The 19,660-nt window shown below is 47.6% G+C and overlaps 1 protein-coding gene across 1 annotated transcript in view; it reads left to right on the forward strand.

Annotated features, from left to right (window-relative positions):
• The window catches only part of polr2c (RNA polymerase II subunit C), a 29,034-nt gene that overhangs the window by 2,171 nt on the left and 7,203 nt on the right, over positions 1 to 19,660 (forward strand). Inside the window, exons 3-7 of the mRNA XM_067977311.1 lie at positions 4,916 to 4,968; positions 5,123 to 5,251; positions 7,262 to 7,313; positions 18,348 to 18,516; positions 18,727 to 18,801. Of these exons, the coding sequence (XP_067833412.1) occupies positions 4,916 to 4,968; positions 5,123 to 5,251; positions 7,262 to 7,313; positions 18,348 to 18,516; positions 18,727 to 18,801 (478 nt within the window). The remainder of the gene's footprint in view (positions 1 to 4,915; positions 4,969 to 5,122; positions 5,252 to 7,261; positions 7,314 to 18,347; positions 18,517 to 18,726; positions 18,802 to 19,660) is intronic.

The raw sequence follows: 19,660 nt of genomic DNA on the forward strand, positions 1-19,660 counted from the left end.
GAATCTAAATAAACAGGAGGACAGTCGGTGAATCTAATAAACAGGACAGTCGGTGAATCTAAATAAACAGGACAGTCGGTGAATCTAAATAAACAGGACAATCGGTGAATCTAAATAAACAGGACAGTCGGTGAATCTAAATAAACAGGAGGACAGTCGGTGAATCTAAATAAACAGGACAATGGGTGAATCTAAATAAACAGGAGGACAGTCGATGAATCTAAATAAACAGGAGGACAGTCGGTGAATCTAAATAAACAGGAGGACAGTCGGTGAATCTAAATAAACAGGAGGACAATCGGTGAATCTAAATAAACTGGACAATCGGTGAATCTAAATAAACTGGACAATCGGTGAATCTAAATAAACAGGACCAATCGGTGAATCTAAATAAACAGGACAATCGGTGAATCTAAATAAACAGGACAATCGGTGAATCTAAATAAACAGGAGACAATCGGTGAATCTAAATAAACAGGACAATCGGTGAATCTAAATAAACAGGACAATCGGTGAATCTAAATAAACAGACAATCGGTGAATCTAAATAAACAGGAGGACAGTCGGTGAATCTAAATAAACAGGAGGACAGTCGATGAATCTAAATAAACAGGACAATCGGTGAATCTAAATAAACAGGAGGACAGTCGGTGAATCGAAATAAACAGGACAATCGGTGAATCTAAATAAACAGGACAATCGGTGAATCCAAATAAACAGGACAGTCGGTGAATCTAAATAAACAGGACAATCGGTGAATCCAAATAAACAGGACAGTCGTTGAATCTAAATAAACAGGACAGTCGGTGAATCGAAATAAACAGGAAGACAATCGGTGAATCTAAATAAACAGGACAATCGGTGAATCTAAATAAACAGGACAATCGGTGAATCTAAATAACAGGACAATCGGTGAATCTAAATAAACAGGACAATCGGTGAATCTAAATAAACAGGACAATCGGTGAATCAAAATAAACAGGAGGACAGTCGGTGAATCTAAATAAACAGGAGGACAGTCGGTGAATCTAAATAAACAGGAGGACAGTCGGTGAATCTAAATAAACAGGAGGACAGTCGGTGAATCTAAATAAACAGGAGGACAGTCGGTGAATCAAAATAAACAGGAGGACAGTCGGTGAATCTAAATAAACAGGAGGACAGTCGGTGAATCTAAATAAACAGGACAGTCGGTGAATCTAAATAAACAGGACAGTCGGTGAATCTAAATAAACAGGACAATCGGTGAATCTAAATAAACAGGACAGTCGGTGAATCTAAATAAACAGGAGGACAGTCGGTGAATCTAAATAAACAGGACAATCGGTGAATCTAAATAAACAGGAGGACAGTCGGTGAATCTAAATAAACAGGACAATCGGTGAATCTAAATAAACAGGAGGACAGTCGGTGAATCTAATAAACAGGAGGACAGTCGGTGAATCTAAATAAACAGGAGGACAGTCGGTGAATCTAAATAAACAGGACAATCGGTGAATCTAAATGAACAGGACAATCGGTGAATCTAAATAAACAGGAGGACAATCGGTGAATCTAAATAAACAGGACAATCGGTGAATCTAAATAAACAGGACAATCGGTGAATCTAAATAAACAGGAGGACTATCGGTGAATCTAAATAAACAGGACAATCGGTGAATCTAAATAAACAGGACAATCGGTGAATCTAAATAAACAGGAGGACAGTCGGTGAATCTAAATAAACAGTACAGTCGGTGAATCTAAATAAACAGGACAATCGGTGAATCTAAATAAACAGGACAATCGGTGAATCCAAATAAACAGGACAGTCGGTGAATCTAAATAAACAGGACAGTCGGTGAATCGAAATAAACAGGAAGACAATTGGTGAATCTAAATAAACAGGACAATCGGTGAATCTAAATAAACAGGAGGACAGTCGGTGAATCTAAATAAACAGGACAATCGGTGAATCTAAATAAACAGGACAATCGGTGAATCGAAATAAACAGGACAATCGGTGAATCTAAATAAACAGGACAATCGGTGAATCTCAATAAACAGGAGGACAGTCGGTGAATCTAAATAAACAGGACAGTCGGTGAATCTAAATAAACAGGACAGTCGGTGAATCTAAATAAACAGACAGTCGGTGAATCTAAATAAACAGACAATCGGTGAATCAAAATAAACAGGAGGACAGTCGGTGAATCTAAATAAACAGGAGGACAGTCGGTGAATCTAAATAAACAGGACAGTCGGTGAATCTAAATAAACAGGACAGTCGGTGAATCTAAATAAACAGGAGGACAATCGGTGAATCTAAATAAACAGGAGGACAGTCGGTGAATCTAAATAAACAGGACAATCGGTGAATCTAAATAAACAAGAGGACAGTCGGTGAATCTAAATAAACAGGAGACAGTCGGTGAATCTAAATAAACAGGAGGACAGTCGGTGAATCTAAATAAACAGGAGGACAGTCGGTGAATCTAAATAAACAGGACAATCGGTGATCTAAATAAACAGGACAATCGGTGAATCTAAATAAACAGGACAATCGGTGAATCTAAATAAACAGGACAATCGGTGAATCTAAATAAACAGGACAATCGGTGAATCTAAATAAACAGGACAATCGGGTGAATCTAAATAAACAGGACAATCGGTGAATCTAAATAAACAGGAGGACAGTCGGTGAATCTAAATAAACAGGCGGACAGTCGATGAATCTAAATAAACAGGACAATCGGTGAATCTAAATAAAACAGGAGGACAGTCGGTGAATCGAAATAAACAGGACAATCGGTGAATCTAAATAAACAGGACAATCGGTGAATCCAAATAAACAGGACAGTCGGTGAATCTAAATAAACAGGACAATCGGTGAATCCAAATAAACAGGACAGTCGTTGAATCTAAATAAACAGGACAGTCGGTGAATCGAAATAAACAGGAAGACAATCGGTGAATCTAAATAAACAGGACAATCGGTGAATCTAAATAAACAGGACAATCGGTGAATCTAAATAAACAGGACAATCGGTGAATCTAAATAAACAGGACAATCGGTGAATCTAAATAAACAGGACAATCGGTGAATCAAAATAAACAGGAGGACAGTCGGTGAATCTAAATAAACAGGAGGACAGTCGGTGAATCTAAATAAACAGGAGGACAGTCGGTGAATCTAAATAAACAGGAGGACAGTCGGTGAATCTAAATAAACAGGAGGACAGTCGGTGAATCAAAAAACAGGAGGACAGTCGGTGAATCTAAATAAACAGGAGACAGTCGGTGAATCTAAATAAACAGGACAGTCGGTGAATCTAAATAAACAGGACAGTCGGTGAATCTAAATAAACAGGACAATCGGTGAATCTAAATAAACAGGACAGTCGGTGAATCTAAATAAACAGGAGACAGTCGGTGAATCTAAATAAACAGGACAATCGGTGAATCTAAATAAACAGGAGGACAGTCGGTGAATCTAAATAAACAGGACAATCGGTGAATCTAAATAAACAGGAGGACAGTCGGTGAATCTAAATAAACAGGAGGACAGTCGGTGAATCTAAATAAACAGGAGGACAGTCGGTGAATCTAAATAAACAGGACAATCGGTGAATCTAAATGAACAGGACAATCGGTGAATCTAAATAAACAGGAGGACAATCGGTGAATCTAAATAAACAGGACAATCGGTGAATCTAAATAAACAGGACAATCGGTGAATCTAAATAAACAGGAGGACTATCGGTGAATCTAAATAAACAGGACAATCGGTGAATCTAAATAAACAGGACAATCGGTGAATCTAAATAAACAGGAGGACAGTCGGTGAATCTAAATAAACAGTACAGTCGGTGAATCTAAATAAACAGGACAATCGGTGAATCTAAATAAACAGGACAATCGGTGAATCCAAATAAACAGGACAGTCGGTGAATCTAAATAAACAGGACAGTCGGTGATCGAAATAAACAGGAAGACAATTGGTGAATCTAAATAAACAGGACAATCGGTGAATCTAAATAAACAGGAGGACAGTCGGTGAATCTAAATAACAGGACAATCGGTGAATCTAAATAAACAGGACAATCGGTGAATCGAAATAAACAGGACAATCGGTGAATCTAAATAACAGGACAATCGGTGAATCTCAATAAACAGGAGGACAGTCGGTGAATCTAAATAAACAGGACAGTCGGTGAATCTAAATAAACAGGACAGTCGGTGAATCTAAATAAACAGGACAGTCGGTGAATCTAAATAAACAGGACAATCGGTGAATCAAAATAAACAGGAGGACAGTCGGTGAATCTAAATAAACAGGAGGACAGTCGGTGAATCTAAATAAACAGGACAGTCGGTGAATCTAAATAAACAGGACAGTCGGTGAATCTAAATAAACAGGACAATCGGTGAATCTAAATAAACAGGAGGACAGTCGGTGAATCTAAATAAACAGGACAATCGGTGAATCTAAATAAACAAGAGGACAGTCGGTGAATCTAAATAAACAGGAGGACAGTCGGTGAATCTAAATAACAGGAGGACAGTCGGTGAATCTAAATAAACAGGAGGACAGTCGGTGAATCTAAATAAACAGGACAATCGGTGAATCTAAATAAACAGGACAATCGGTGAATCTAAATAAACAGGACAATCGGTGAATCTAAATAAACAGGACAATCGGTGAATCTAAATAAACAGGACAATCGGTGAATCTAAATAAACAGGACAATCGGTGAATCTAAATAAACAGGACAATCGGTGAATCTAAATAAACAGGAGGACAGTCGGTGAATCTAAATAAACAGGCGGACAGTCGGTGAATCTAAATAAACAGGCATCTCAAACATGAGGGGAAACTGATTTTGAACTTGATTTTGATCTGTGCCTGCTTCAGCTCGATATTTATTCTTTTCCAGATTGATTCCTCTAACAAGTGATGACATTGTGGATAAGATGCAGTATTCGAGGGTAGGTGAGCATTAGTGCACGGTCTGAGGAGTGTTGTGTGTGAGGAAGTCTGGGAGAGCGTGTGTGCCTGGGGGCGGGTTACCTCGAGAGCTGGGCACTCTATCTCAGTATCTTTTCTGACTGGGCTCTGTGTTGCTCACTGTCTCTGCCCCAGGACTGTACCTGTGATGAGTTCTGCCCAGAGTGTTCGGTGGAGCTGACCCTCGATGTGAAGTGTAATGAAGATCAGACCCGACACGTCACTTCGCGGGATATGCTGTCCAACAATTCCCGCGTTATCCCGTGAGTGCTGTAGACTGAACGCTCCCTCGCTGCTCGCAGTTAGTGATAGTGAGACACGTTTAATGCTCCTCTCCACAGAGTGTTGGATCATGTATGGTGATCAGAGAATCGTGACAATCGGCAGCGAGAGTGCCCATTGGCCATTTATCTACTTTCCAAGATGCTAATCCCTGAATACTTCCTGCTCTCACTATGTTTATCCCATCCAATATTTCACACTCCTCCTCCTCCTCCTCCTCCTCATAAACAATCTCTGCATCATCCCTCTCTTTTGTGAAGACAGACGCAAAGTATTCATTAAGAACCAGACCCACATCTTCCGCCTCCACACACAGGTTCCCTTTTTGGTCTCTAATCGGCCCTACTCTTTCCTTAGTTATCCTCTTGCTCTTTATGTATTTATAAAACATCTTTGGGTTTTCTTGATTTTACTTGCCAATATTTTTTCATGCCCTCTCTTTGTTTTCCTAATTTCCTTTTTAATTTCACCCCTGCACTTTCTATACTCCTCTCGGCTTTCTGTAGTATTGAGCTCTCGGTGTCTGACATAAGTTCTGTACCTGCCCTGGGAGTGTTGATGGGGACAGTGTAGAGGGAGCTTTACTCTGGATCTAACCCGTGCTGTACCTGCCCTGGGAGTGTTTGATGGGACAGTGTGGAGGGAGCTTTACTCTGTGTCTAACCCTGTACCTGCCCTGGGAGTGTTTGATGGGACAGTGTAGAGGAGCTTTACTCTGTATCTAACCCGTGCTGTACCTGTCCTGGGAGTGTTTGATGGGACAGTGTGGAGGGAGCTTTACTCTGTATCTAACCCCGTGCTGTCCCTGCCCTGGGAGTGTTTGATGGGACAGTGTAGAGGGAGCTTTACTCTGTATCTAACCCTGTACCTGCCCTGGGAGGGTTTGATGGGACAGTGTGGAGGGAGCTTTACTCTCCATCTAACCCTGTACTTGCCCTGGGAGTGTTTGATGGGACAGTGTGGAGGGAGCTTTACTCTGTATCTAACCCCGTGCTGTCCCTGCCCTGGGAGTGTTTGATGGGACAGTGTAGAGGGAGCTTTACTCTGTATCTAACCCTGTACCTGCCCTGGGAGTGTTTGATGGGACAGTGTGGAGGGAGCTTTACTCTGTATCTAACCCCGTGCTGTCCCTGCCCTGGGAGTGTTTGATGGGACAGTGTAGAGGGAGCTTTACTCTGTATCTGACCCGTGCTGTACCTGCCCTGTGAGTGTTTGATGGGACAGTGTAGAGGAGCTTTACTCTGTATCTAACCCGTGCTGTACCTGCCCTGGGAGTGTTTGATGGGACAGTGTAGAGGGAGCTTTACTCTGTATCTAACCCGTGCCATGTGCAGCAATTAGAAAAAGCTGATTGATTGTTGGAAGGTGAAGTGTCCAGAGGTGTCTCGGGTTGTGTGTTGTCAGACACTGTCTACACTTGCTGATTGAGGTGTTGATGACAGTGATTAGAATTACACACAATCTGTATTAAATGAATCAGGTCAAATGAGGTCAGGATCTTAATTAGGGTTGTGGGGCTGGAGGGCAGAAACTTCGAGTGAGTGGAATGGAAACTGAGAGCAGCTGTCGGGGAGAATTGTATTTCTGCGAGTTAGAAACTGGCACAATCTCTCAGGCCACGTAGCCGAGGCAGAACCATTGGTGATGGGATCGTTAGTGTGCGGGCTGGCCCCTTCTCCATGCACGATGGGTGGATGGAGTTAGCCTGAACTACATTGAGAAGGTCACCAGATATTTCTAGACAGTAGTGGGCTGGTATGGAGCATGTCCAAGGGAGTGAGGATAATGGGTCCAGGCCATGCAGATGGGAGTCAGTCCCTATTGTCAAGTTATAAATTCTCCTACTGTGAGATTCCCTTTATACTCAAGGCCACAGTTATAATCGGACCTGCCTGTGTAAAGGTGTCACATTGAAATCACTCCCTCCTGCCAGGTAGATATCAAATACTCACTGATACCTAGCAATTAATTCCTTTTCTTTTAATTCAACCAGTGACATCTCGTAGCCGAGACAATGATCCCAACGATTTTGTGGAACAGGATGGTGAGGAGCTGTCTGTCTGTCTGTGGGTCATTATGATGTGGAACAGGATGGTGAGGAGCTGTCTGTCTGTCTGTGGGTCATTATGATGTGGAACAGGATGGTGAGGAGCTGTCTGTCTGTCTGTGGGTCATTATGATGTGAACAGGATGGTGAGGTGCTGTCTGTCTGTGGGTCATTATGATGTGGAACAGGATGGTGAGGTGCTGTCTGTCTGTCTGTGGGTCATTATGTGGAACAGGATGGTGAGGTGCTGTCTGTCTGTCTGTGGGTCATTATGATGTGGAACAGGATGGTGAGGTGCTGTCTGTCTGTCTGTGGGTCATTATGATGTGGAACAGATGGTGAGGAGCTGTCTGTCTGTCTGTGGGTCATTATGATGTGGAACAGGATGGTGAGGTGCTGTCTGTGGGTCATTATGATGTGGAACAGGATGGTGAGGTGCTGTCTGTCTGTCTGTGGGTTATTATGATGTGGAACAGGATGGTGAGGAGCTGTCTGTCTGTCTGTGGGTCATTATGATGTGGAACAGGATGGTGAGGAGCTGTCTGTCTGTCTGTGGGTCATTATGATGTGGAACAGGATGGTGAGGTGCTGTCTGTGGGTCATTATGATGTGGAACAGGATGGTGAGGTGCTGTCTGTGGGTTATTATGATGTGGAACAGGATGGTGAGGTGCTGTCTGTCTGTGGGTCATTATGATGTGGAACAGGATGGTGAGGAGCTGTCTGTCTGTCTGTGGGTCATTATGATGTGGAACAGGATGGTGAGGAGCTGTCTGTCTGTCTGTGGGTCATTATGATGTGGAACAGGATGGTGAGGTGCTGTCTGTCTGTGGGTCATTATGATGTGGAACAGGATGGTGAGGAGCTGTCTGTCTGTCTGTGGGTCATTATGATGTGGAACAGGATGGTGAGGAGCTGTCTGTCTGTGGGTCATTATGATGTGGAACAGGATGGTGAGGTGCTGTCTGTCTGTGGGTCATTATGATGTGGAACAGGATGGTGAGGAGCTGTCTGTCTGTGGGTCATTATGATGTGGAACAGGATGGTGAGGATCTGTCTGTCTGTGGGTCATTATGATGTGGAACAGGATGGTGAGGAGCTGTCTGTCTGTCTGTGGTCTGTCTTTGGGACAAGTGATCATAATTCCATTAGTTTTAAGATAGCTATGGAGAAGGATAGGTCTGGCCCAAAAGTTAAAATTCTAAATTGGGGAAAGGCCAATTTTGATGGTATTAGACAGGAACTTTCAGAAGTTGATTGGGAGAGTCTGTTGGCAGGCAAAGGGACGTCTGGTAAGTGGGAGGCTTTCAAAAGTGTGTTAACCAGGGTTCAGGGTAAGCACATTCCTTATAAAGTGAAGGGCAAGGCTGGTAGAAGTAGGGAACCTTGGATGACTCGGGAGATTGAGGCACTAGTCAAAAAGAAGAAGGAGGCATATGACATGCATAGGCAGCTGGGATCAAGTGGATCCTTGAAGAGTATAGAGATTGCCGGAGTAGAGTTAAGAGAGAAATCAGGAGGGCAAAAAGGGGACATGAGATTGCTTTGGCAGATAAGCAAAGGTGAATCCAAAGAGCTTCTACAAATACATAAAGGGCAAAAGGGTAACTAGGGAGAGAGTAGGGCATCTTAAGGATCAACAAGGTCATCTATGTGCGGAACCACAAGAAATGGGTGAGATCCTGAATGAATATTTCACATCGGTATTTACGGTTGAGAAAGGCATGGATGTTAGGGAACTTGGGGAAATAAATAGTGATGTCTTGAGGAGTGTACATATTACAGAGAGGGAGGTGCTGGAAGTCTTAACGCGCATCAAGGTAGATAAATTTCCGGGACCTGATGAAATGTATCCCAGGACGTTATGGGAGGTTAGGGAGGAAATTGCGGGTCCCCTAGCAGAGATATTTGAATCATCCACCGCTACAGGTGAGGTGCCTGAAGATTGGAGGGTAGCAAATGTTGTGCCTTTGTTAAGAAGGGCGCAGGGAAAAGCCTGGGAACTACAGACCAGTGAGCCTGACATCTGTAGTGGGTAAGTTGTTAGAGGGTATTCTGAGGGACAGGATCTACAGGCATTTGGAGAGGCAGGGACTAATTAGGAACAGTCAGCATGGTTTTGTGAGAGGAAAATCATGTCTCACGAATTTGATTGAGTTTTTTGAAGGGGTAACCAAGAAGATAGATGAGGGCTGTGCAGTAGACGTGGTCTACATGGACTTCAGCAAAGCCTTTGACAAGGTACCGCATGGTAGGTTGTTACATAAGGTTAAATCTCATGGGATCCAAGGTGAGGTAGCCAATTGGATACAAAATTGGCTTGACGACAGAAGACAGAGGGTGGTTGTGGAGGGTTGTTTTTCAAACTGATGCCTGTGTCCAGCGGTGTGCCTCAGGGATCGGTGCTGGTCCGCTGTTATTTGTTATTTATATTAATGATTTGGATGAGAATTTAGGAGGCATGGTTAGTAAGTTTGCAGATGACACCAAGATTGGTGGCATTGTGGACAGTGAAGAAGGTATCTGGGATTGCAACGGGGATCTTGATAAATTAGGCCAGTGGGCCGATGAATGGCAGATGGAGTTTAATTTAGATAAATGTGAGGTGATGCATTTTGGTAGATCGAATCGGGCCAGGACCTACTCCGTTAATTGTAGGGCGTTGGGGAGAGTTATAGAACAAAGAGATCTGGGAGTACAGAGTCATAGCTCTTGAAAGTGGAGTCACAGGTGGATAGGGTGGTGAAGAAGGCATTCGGCATGCTTGGTTTCATTGGTCAGAACATTGAATGCAGGAGTTGGGATGTCTTGTTGAAGTTGTACAGGGCATTGGTGAGGCCACACTTGGAGTACTGTGTACAGTTCTGGTCACCCTATTATAGAAAGGATATTATTAAACTAGAAAGAGTGCAGAAAAGATTTACTAGGATGCTACCGGGACTTGATGGTTTGACTTACAGGGAGAGGTTAGACAGACTGGGACTTTTTTCCCTGGAGAGTAGGAGGTTAAGGGGTGATCTTATAGAAGTCTATAAAATAATGAGGGGCATAGATAAGGTCGATAGTCAAAATCTTTTCCCAAAGGTAGGGGAGTCTATAACGAGGGGGCACAGATTTAAGGTGAGAGGGGAGAGATACAAAAGGATCCAGAGGGGCAATTTTTTCACTCAAAGGGTGGTGAGTGTCAGGAACGAGCTGCCAGAGGCAGTAGTAGAGGCGGGTACAATTTTGTCTTTTAAAAAGCATTTGGACAGTTACATGGGTAAGATGGGTATGGAGGGATATGGGCCAAGTGCAGGCAATTGGGACTAGCTTAGTGGTATAAACTGGGCGACATGGACATGTTGGGCCGAAGGGCCTGTTTCCATGTTGTAACTTCTATGATTCTATGATGTGGAACAGGATGGTGAGGTGCTGTCTGTCTGTGGGTCATTATGATGTGGAACAGGATGGTGAGGTGCTGTCTGTCTGTCTGTGGGTCATTATGATGTGGAACAGGATGGTGAGGAGCTGTCTGTCTGTCTGTGGGTCATTATGATGTGGAACAGGATGGTGAGGTGCTGTCTGTCTGTCTGTGGGTTATTATGATGTGGAACAGGATGGTGAGGTGCTGTCTGTCTGTGGGTCATTATGATGTGGAACAGGATGGTGAGGAGCTGTCTGTCTGTCTGTGGGTCATTATGATGTGGAACAGGATGGTGAGGAGCTGTCTGTCTGTCTGTGGGTTATTATGATGTGGAACAGGATGGTGAGGTGCTGTCTGTCTGTGGGTCATTATGATGTGGAACAGGATGGTGAGGAGCTGTCTGTCTGTCTGTGGGTCATTATGATGTGGAACAGGATGGTGAGGTGCTGTCTGTCTGTCTGTGGGTTATTATGATGTGGAACAGGATGGTGAGGAGCTGTCTGTCTGTGGGTCATTATGATGTGGAACAGGATGGTGAGGAGCTGTCTGTCTGTGGGTCATTATGATGTGGAACAGGATGGTGAGGAGCTGTCTGTCTGTGGGTCATTATGATGTGGAACAGGATGGTGAGGAGCTGTCTGTCTGTCTGTGGGTCATTATGATGTGGAACAGGATGGTGAGGAGCTGTCTGTCTGTCTGTGGGTCATTATGATGTGGAACAGGATGGTGAGGAGCTGTCTGTCTGTGGGTCATTATGATGTGGAACAGGATGGTGAGGAGCTGTCTGTCTGTCTGTGGGTCATTATGATGTGGAACAGGATGGTGAGGAGGTTCTGTCTGTCTGTCTGTCTGTGCTCCGGTACGCCCGGGTCAGTCCCCCCCTCGTGCACTGGAGGTTGGGGGGTGGGGGGAGGAGAAGGGTCTATATGGCCCCACCCTCATATAGGAACAGGAGTCGGCCATTCAGCCCCTCGTGCCTGCTCCGCCATTTGATAAGATCATGGCTGATCTGTGATCTAACTCCATATACCTGCCTTTGGCCCATATCCCTTAATACCTTTGGTTGCCAAAAAGCTATCCATCTCAGATTTAAATTTAGCAATTGAGCTAGTATCAATTGCCGTTTGCGGAAGAGAGTTCCAAACTTCTACGACCCTTTGTGTGTAGAAATGTTTTCTAATCTCACTCCTGAAAGGTCTGGCTCTAATTTTTAGACTGTGCCCCCGACTCCTAAAATCCCCAACCAGCGGAAATAGTTTCTCTCTATCCACCCTATCCGTTCCCCTTAATATCTTATAAACTTCGATCAGATCACCCCTTAACCTTCGAAACTCCAGAGAATACAACCCCAATTTGTGTAATCTCTCCTCGTAACTTAACCCTTGAAGTCCGGGTATCATTCTAGTAAACCTACGCTGCACTCCCTCCAAGGCCAATATGTCCTTCCGAAGGTGCGGTGCCCAGAACTGCTCACAGTACTCCAGGTGCAGTCTAACCAGGGTTTTGTACAGCTGCAGCATAACTTCTGCCCCCTTGTACTCCAGTCCTCTGGATAGAAAGGCCAGCATTCCATTTGCCTTATTGATTATTTTCTGCACCTGTTCATGACACTTCAATGATCGATGTACCTGAATCCCTCGGTCCCTTTGGACATCCACTGTTTTTAACTTTTTACCATTTAGAAAGTACCCTGTTCTATCCTTTTTTGATCCAAAGTGGATGACCTCACATTTGTCTACATTGAATTCCATTTGCCACAGTTTTGCCCATTCACCTAATCTATCAATATCGCTTTGTAATTTTATGTTTTCATCTGCACTGCTTACAATGCCACCAATCTTTGTGTCATCGGCAAACTTAGATATGAGACTTTCTATGCCTTCATCTTAGTCGTTAATAAATATTGTGAATAATTGAGGCCCCAAGACAGATCCCTGCGGGACTCCACTAGTCACATCCTGCCAATGTGAGTACTTACCCATTATCCCTACTCTCTGTCGCCTTTCACTCAGCCAACTTCCTAACCAAGTCCATACTTTTCCCTCGATTCCAAGGGCTTCTATCTTAGCTAACAGTCTCTTATGTGGGACCTTATCAAATGCCTTCTGGAAGTCCATAAAAATAACATCCATTGACATTCCCCTGTCCACTACTTTAGTCACCTTCAAAAAATTCAATCAGGTTTGTCAGGCACGACCTACCTTTCGCAAATCCATGCTGGCTCTCCCTGATTAACTGAAAATTCTCAAGGTGTTCAGCCACCCTATCCTTAATTATAGACTCCAGCATTTTCCCCACAACAGATGTTAGGCTAACTGGTCTATAATTCCCTGGTTTCCCCCTCTCTCCTTTCTTATAAAGCAGAGTGACATGTTCCACCAGGACCACTCGGCTCCAGACCTCATTACAGCCTTGGACCAAACATGGACAAAAGAGCTGAATTCCATAGGTGAGGCGAGAGTGACTGCCCTTGACATCAAGGCAGCATTTGACCGAGTGTGGCACCAAGGAGCCCTAGTAAAATTGAAATCAATGGGAATCAGGGGGAAAACTCTCCAGTGGCTGGAGTCATACCTAGCACAAAGGAAGATGGTAGTGGTTGTTGGAGGCCAATCATCTCAGCCCCAGGACATTGCTGCAGGAGTTCCTCAAGGCAGTGTCCTAGGCCCAACCATCTTCAGCTGCTTCATCAATGACCTTCCCTCCATCATAAGGTCAGAAATGGGGATGTTCGCTGATGACGACACAGTGTTCAGTTCCATTCGCAACCCCTCAAATAATGAAGCAGTCCGAGCCCGCATGCAGCAAGACCTGGACAACAGTCTTTACAGTAGAGGACACTCAGAATATCCCAACACTGGACAAACAGGGGACTCTCGGGGGGGAGGAGCTAAATACGATTAAAATCACTCAGGAGATGGTACTCAGTAAAATAATGGGACTCAAGGCGGATAAATCCCCTGGACCTGATGGCTTCCATCCTAGGGTCTTGAGGGAAGTGGCAGTAGGGATTGTGGATGCTTTGGTGATAGTTTTCCAAAATTCCCTGGACTCAGGAGAGGTCCCGGCAGATTGGAAAACTGCTAATGTAACACCGTTATTTAAAAAGGGTAGTAGGCAGAAGGCTGGAAATTATAGGCCAGTTAGCTTAACATCTGTGGTGGGTAAAATTTTGGAGTCTATTATTAAGGAGACAGTAACGGAACATTTAGATAAGCATAATTTAATAGGACAAAGTCAGCATGGCTTTATGAAGGGGAAGTCATGTCTGACAAATTTGCTTGAGTTCTTCGAAGATATAACATATAGGGTGGATAAAGGGGAACCAGTGGACATAGTGTATTTAGACTTCCAGAAGGCATTCGACAAGGTGCCACATAAAAGATTATTACTTAAGATAAAAAATCACGGGATTGGGGGTAATATTCTGGCATGGGTGGAGGATTGGTTATCGAACAGGAAGCAGAGAGTTGGGATAAATGGTTCATTTTCGGACTGGCAGCCAGTAACCAGTGGTGTTCCACAGGGGTCGGTGCTGGGTCCCCAACTCTTTACAATCTATATTAACGATTTGGAGGAGGGGACCGAGTGCAACATATCAAAATTTGCAGATGATACAAAGATGGGAGGGAAAGTAGAGAGTGAGGAGGACATAAAAAACCTGCAAGGGGATATAGACAGGCTGGGTGAGTGGGCGGAGATTTGGCAGATGCAATATAATATTGGAAAATGTGAGGTTATGCACTTTGGCAGGAAAAATCAGAGAGCAAGTTATTTTCTTAATGGCGAGAGACTGGAAAGTACTGCAGTACAAAGGGATCTGGGGGTCCTAGTGCAAGAAAATCAAAAAGTTGGTATGCAGGTGCAGCAGGTGATCAAGAAAGCCAACGGAATGTTGGCTTTTATTGCTAGGGGGATAGAATATAAAAACAAGGAGGTATTGCTGCAGTTATATAAGGTATTGGTGAGACCGCACCTGGAATACTGCATACAGTTTTGGTCTCCATACTTAAGAAAAGACATACTTGCTCTCGAGGCAGTACAAAGAAGGTTCACTCGGTTAATCCCGGGGATGAGGGGGCGGACATATGAGGAGAGGTTGAGTAGATTGGGACTCTACTCATTGGAGTTCAGAAGAATGAGAGGCGATCTTATTGAAACATATAAGATTGTGAAGGGTCTTGATCGGGTGGATGCAGTAAGGATGTTCCCAAAGATGGGTGAAACTAGAACTAGGGGGCATAATCTTAGAATAAGGGGCTGCTCTTTCAAAACTGAGATGAGGAGAAACTTCTTCACTCAGAGGGTGGTAGGTCTGTGGAATTTGCTGCCCCAGGAAGCTGTGGAAGCTACATCATTAGATAAATTTAAAACAGAAATAGACAGTTTCCTAGAAGTAAAGGGAATTAGGGGTTATGGGGAGCGGGCAGGAAATTGGACATGAAGCTGAGTTCGGATCGGTCAATGCCCTGTGGGTGGCGGAGAGGGCCCAGGGGCTATGTGGCCGGGTCCTGCTCCGACTTCTTGTGTTCTTTAGATTTGTGGTTGGGATCAGATCGGCCATGATCTTATTGAATGGCGGAGCAGGCTCGAGGGGCCGATTGGCCTACTCCTGCTCCAATTTCTTATGTTCTTATGTAACATCCAGGCTTGGGCTGATAAGTGGCAAGTAACATTCGTGCCAGATAAGTGCCAGGCAATGACCATCTCCAACAAGAGAGAGTCCAACCACCTCCCCTTGACATTCAACGGCATTACCATCGCCGAATCCCCCACCATCAACATCCTGGGGGTCACCATTGACCAGAAACTTAACTGGACCAGCCATATAAATACTGTGGTTACAAGAGCAGGTCAGAGGCTGGGTATTCTGCGGCGAGTGACTCACCTCCTGACTCCCCAAAGCCTTTCCACCATCTACAAGGCACAAGTCAGGAGTGTGATGGAATACTCTCCACTTGCCTGGATGAGTGCAGCTCCAACAACACTCAAGAAGCTCGACACCATCCAGGACAAAGCAGCCCGCTTGATTGGCACCCCATCCACCACCCTAAACATTCACTCCCTTCACCACCGACGCACTGTGGCTGCAGTGTGTACCATCCACAGGATGCACTGCAGCAACTCGCCAAGGCTTCTTCAACAGCACCTCAAAAAACCCGCGACCTCTACCACTGAGAAGGACAAGAGCAGCAGGCACATGGGAACAACACCACCTGCACGTTCCCCTCCAAGTCACACACCATCCCGACTTGGAAATATATCGCCGTTCCTTCATCGTCGCTGGGTCAAAATCCTGGAACTCCCTTCCTAACAGCACTGTGGGAGAACCTTCACCACACGGACTGCAGCGGTTCAAGAAGGCAGCTCACCACCACCTTCTCAAGGGCAATTAGGGATGGGCAATAAATGCCGGCCTCGCCAGCGGCGCCCACATCCCATGAATGAATTAATAAAAAAGTCCCCCAATACTCCCGAGTCAGAAGGATTCTCACCTGTCCTCTGTGCTGACTGTCCCATTAAACCTCTTGAATTCTCACATTGGACTGCTTGAAGGCAGGCCGACCGACAGCTTCATCTCATGATTACACAGTCCTCCTGTTTAAGCTTGGCCCAGTTATTCGCAGTCTCTCCTCAGTCAGCGGGCGTGGCTTCAGGCTCCAATTCAAGGAATTAGGTTGACACTCCCAGCTTGGTTCTGAGCGAAGGTCAGTGCTGAGGGAGCGCTGCACTGTCGGAGGGTCAGTACTGAGGGAGCGCTGCACTGTCGGAGGGTCAGTGCTGAGGGAGCGCTGCACTGTCGGAGGGTCAGTACTGAGGGAGCGCTGCACTGTCGGAGGGTCAGTGCTGAGGGAGCGCTGCACTGTCGGAGGGTCAGTGCTGAGGGAGCGCTGCACTGTCAGAGGGTCAGTACTGAGGGAGCGCTGCACTGTCGGAGGGTCAGTACTGAGGGAGCGCTGCACTGTCGGAGGGTCAGTGCTGAGGGAGCGCTGCACTGTCAGAGGGTCAGTACTGAGGGAGCGCCGCACTGTCGGAGGGTCAGTGCTGAGGGAGCGCCGCACTGTCGGAGGGTCAGTGCTGAGGGAGAGCTGCACTGTCGGAGGGTCAGTGCTGAGGGAGCGCTGCACTGTCGGAGGGTCAGTGCTGAGGGAGTGCTGCACTGTCGGAGGGTCAGTGCTGAGGGAGTGCTGCACTGTCGGAGGGTCAGTACTGAGGGAGCGCTGCACTGTTGGAGGGTCAGTAGTGAGGGAGCGCTGCACTGTTGGAGGGTCAGTACTGAGGGAGCGCTGCACTGTCGGAGGGTCAGTACTGAGGGAGCGCTGCACTGTCGGAGGGTCAGTGCTGAGGGAGCGCTGCACTGTCAGAGGGTCAGTACTGAGGGAGCGCTGCACTGTCGGAGGGTCAGTACTGAGGGAGCGCTGCACTGTCGGAGGGTCAGTGCTGAGGGAGCGCTGCACTGTCAGAGGGTCAGTACTGAGGGAGCGCCGCACTGTCGGAGGGTCAGTGCTGAGGGAGCGCTGCACTGTCGGAGGGTCAGTACTGAGGGAGCGCCGCACTGTCGGAGGGTCAGTGCTGAGGGAGAGCTGCACTGTCGGAGGGTCAGTGCTGAGGGAGCGCTGCACTGTCGGAGGGTCAGTGCTGAGGGAGCGCTGCACTGTCGGAGGGTCAGTGCTGAGGGAGCGCTGCACTGTCGGAGGGTCAGTGCTGAGGGAGCGCTGCACTGTCGGAGGGTCAGTGCTGAGGGAGCGCTGCACTGTCGGAGGGTCAGTGCTGAGGGAGCGCTGCACTGTCGGAGGGTCAGTACTGAGGGAGCGCTGCACTGTCGGAGGGTCAGTACTGAGGGAGCGCTGCACTGTCGGAGGGTCAGTAGTGAGGGAGCGCTGCACTGTTGGAGGGTCAGTAGTGAGGGAGCGCTGCACTGTTGGAGGGTCAGTACTGAGGGAGCGCTGCACTGTCGGAGGGTCAGTACTGAGGGAGCGCTGCACTGTCGGAGGGTCAGTAGTGAGGGAGCGCTGCACTGTCGGAGGGTCAGTGCTGAGGGAGCGCTGCACTGTTGGAGGGTCAGTAGTGAGGGAGCGCTGCACTGTCGGAGGGTCAGTGCTGAGGGAGCGCTGCACTGTTGGAGGGTCAGTAGTGAGGGAGCGCTGCACTGTTGGAGGGTCAGTACTGAGGGAGCGCTGCACTGTTGGAGGGTCAGTACTGAGAGAGCGCCTCACTGTCGGAGCTGCTGTCTTTTGGATGAGATGTTAGACGAGGCTCTGTCTGCCCTCTCAGATGGACGTAAAAGATTCCACGGCCTCTATTTTGAAGAGCAGGGGAGTTCTCCCTGTTGTCCTGGCCAAACTCATCCCGAAACCAATCACCAAAAGAGATAATCTGGTTATTTTAACTCATTGCTGCTTGTGGGAACTCGCTGTTGCACCAGTGATCCATTATTGCAAATGACGTAGTGTCTGCTCACTCTTATTTGATAGAACAGCTCAGAGCAGGGGTGGGGAGGGCGGGGATGGGATACATGGGGTGGGAGCGTGAGGGGGCGGTGTGGGTGGGGAGCGAGCGGGTGGGTGGGGCGCGGGGGAGGCAGGGGAGTAGATGGTTCCTGTGACTCTGCCTTCTCTCTTTCAGATATCCTGATTGTGAAGCTGCGGAAAGGTCAGGAGCTGAGGCTCAGAGCTTACGCCAAGAAGGGCTTTGGGAAGGAGCACGCCAAGTGGAACCCGACTGCGGGGGTGTCCTTCGAATACGACCCTGACAATGCACTGAGGCACACTGTCTTCCCCAAGCCTGAGGAATGGTGAGACTGTTAATGGAGTGGAGCCTCTCTCTCTCCCCCCGACCTGTGTTGACCCATCCCACTTCACTTTGCTCCTCTTTCCTCCTTTCCCATGAGCTGGCGGGGGGAGGGCCACATGAGGGGGTTAAGGCTGAGTGGTGGGGTGGTGAGTGAGGGACTTGTAGTGTTGTTACTGTCTCTAAGTTTTAACCTTTTCTGTGAAATTTTCAGGCCCAAAAGTGAGTACTCGGAGTTGGACGATGAGGAGATCCAGGCTCCGTACGATCCCAATGGGAAACCAGAAAGGTAAGGGTGGGACCGTATCGACCCTCCCTCCCCCGGTGTACGAGGGTGGGGCCGTATCGACCCTCCCTCCCCCGGTGTACGAGGGTGGGACCGTATCGACCCTCCCTCCCCCGGTGTACGAGGGTGGGACCGTATCGACCCTCCCTCCCCCGGTGTACGAGGGGGGGACCGTATCGACCCTCCCTCCCCCGGTGTACGAGGGGGGGACCGTATCGACCCTCCCTCCCCCGGTGTACGAGGGTGGGACCGTATCGACCCTCCCTCCCCCGGTGTACGAGGGGGGGACCGTATCGACCCTCCCTCCCCCGGTGTACGAGGGTGGGACCGTATCGACCCTCCCTCCCCCGGTGTACGAGGGTGGGGCCGTATAGACCCTCCCTCCCCCGGTGTACGAGGGTGGGACCGTCTCGACCCTCCCTCACCCGGTGTACGAGGGTGGGGCCGTATAGACCCTCCCTCCCCCGGTGTACAAGGGGGGGACCGTATAGACCCTCCCTCCCCCGGTGTACGAGGGTGGGACTGTATCGACCCTCCCTCCCCCGGTGTACGAGGGTGGGACCGTATCGACCCTCCCTCCCCCGGTGTACGAGGGTGGGGCCGTATAGACCCTCCCTCCCCCGGTGTACGAGGGTGGGACCGTCTCGACCCTCCCTCCCCCGGTGTACAAGGGGGGGACCGTCTCGACCCTCCCTCCCCCGGTGTACGAGGGTGGGACCGTATCGACCCTCCCTCCCCCGGTGTACAAGGGTGGGACCGTCTCGACCCTCCCTCCCCCGGTGTACGAGGGTGGGACCGTCTCGACCCTCCCTCCCCCGGTGTACGAGGGTGGGACCGTCTCGACCCTCCCTCCCCCGGTGTA

This window comes from Heptranchias perlo, unplaced genomic scaffold, assembly GCF_035084215.1.
Source record: "Heptranchias perlo isolate sHepPer1 unplaced genomic scaffold, sHepPer1.hap1 HAP1_SCAFFOLD_1410, whole genome shotgun sequence".
In the NCBI taxonomy this organism is placed as follows: Eukaryota; Metazoa; Chordata; class Chondrichthyes; order Hexanchiformes; family Hexanchidae; genus Heptranchias; species Heptranchias perlo.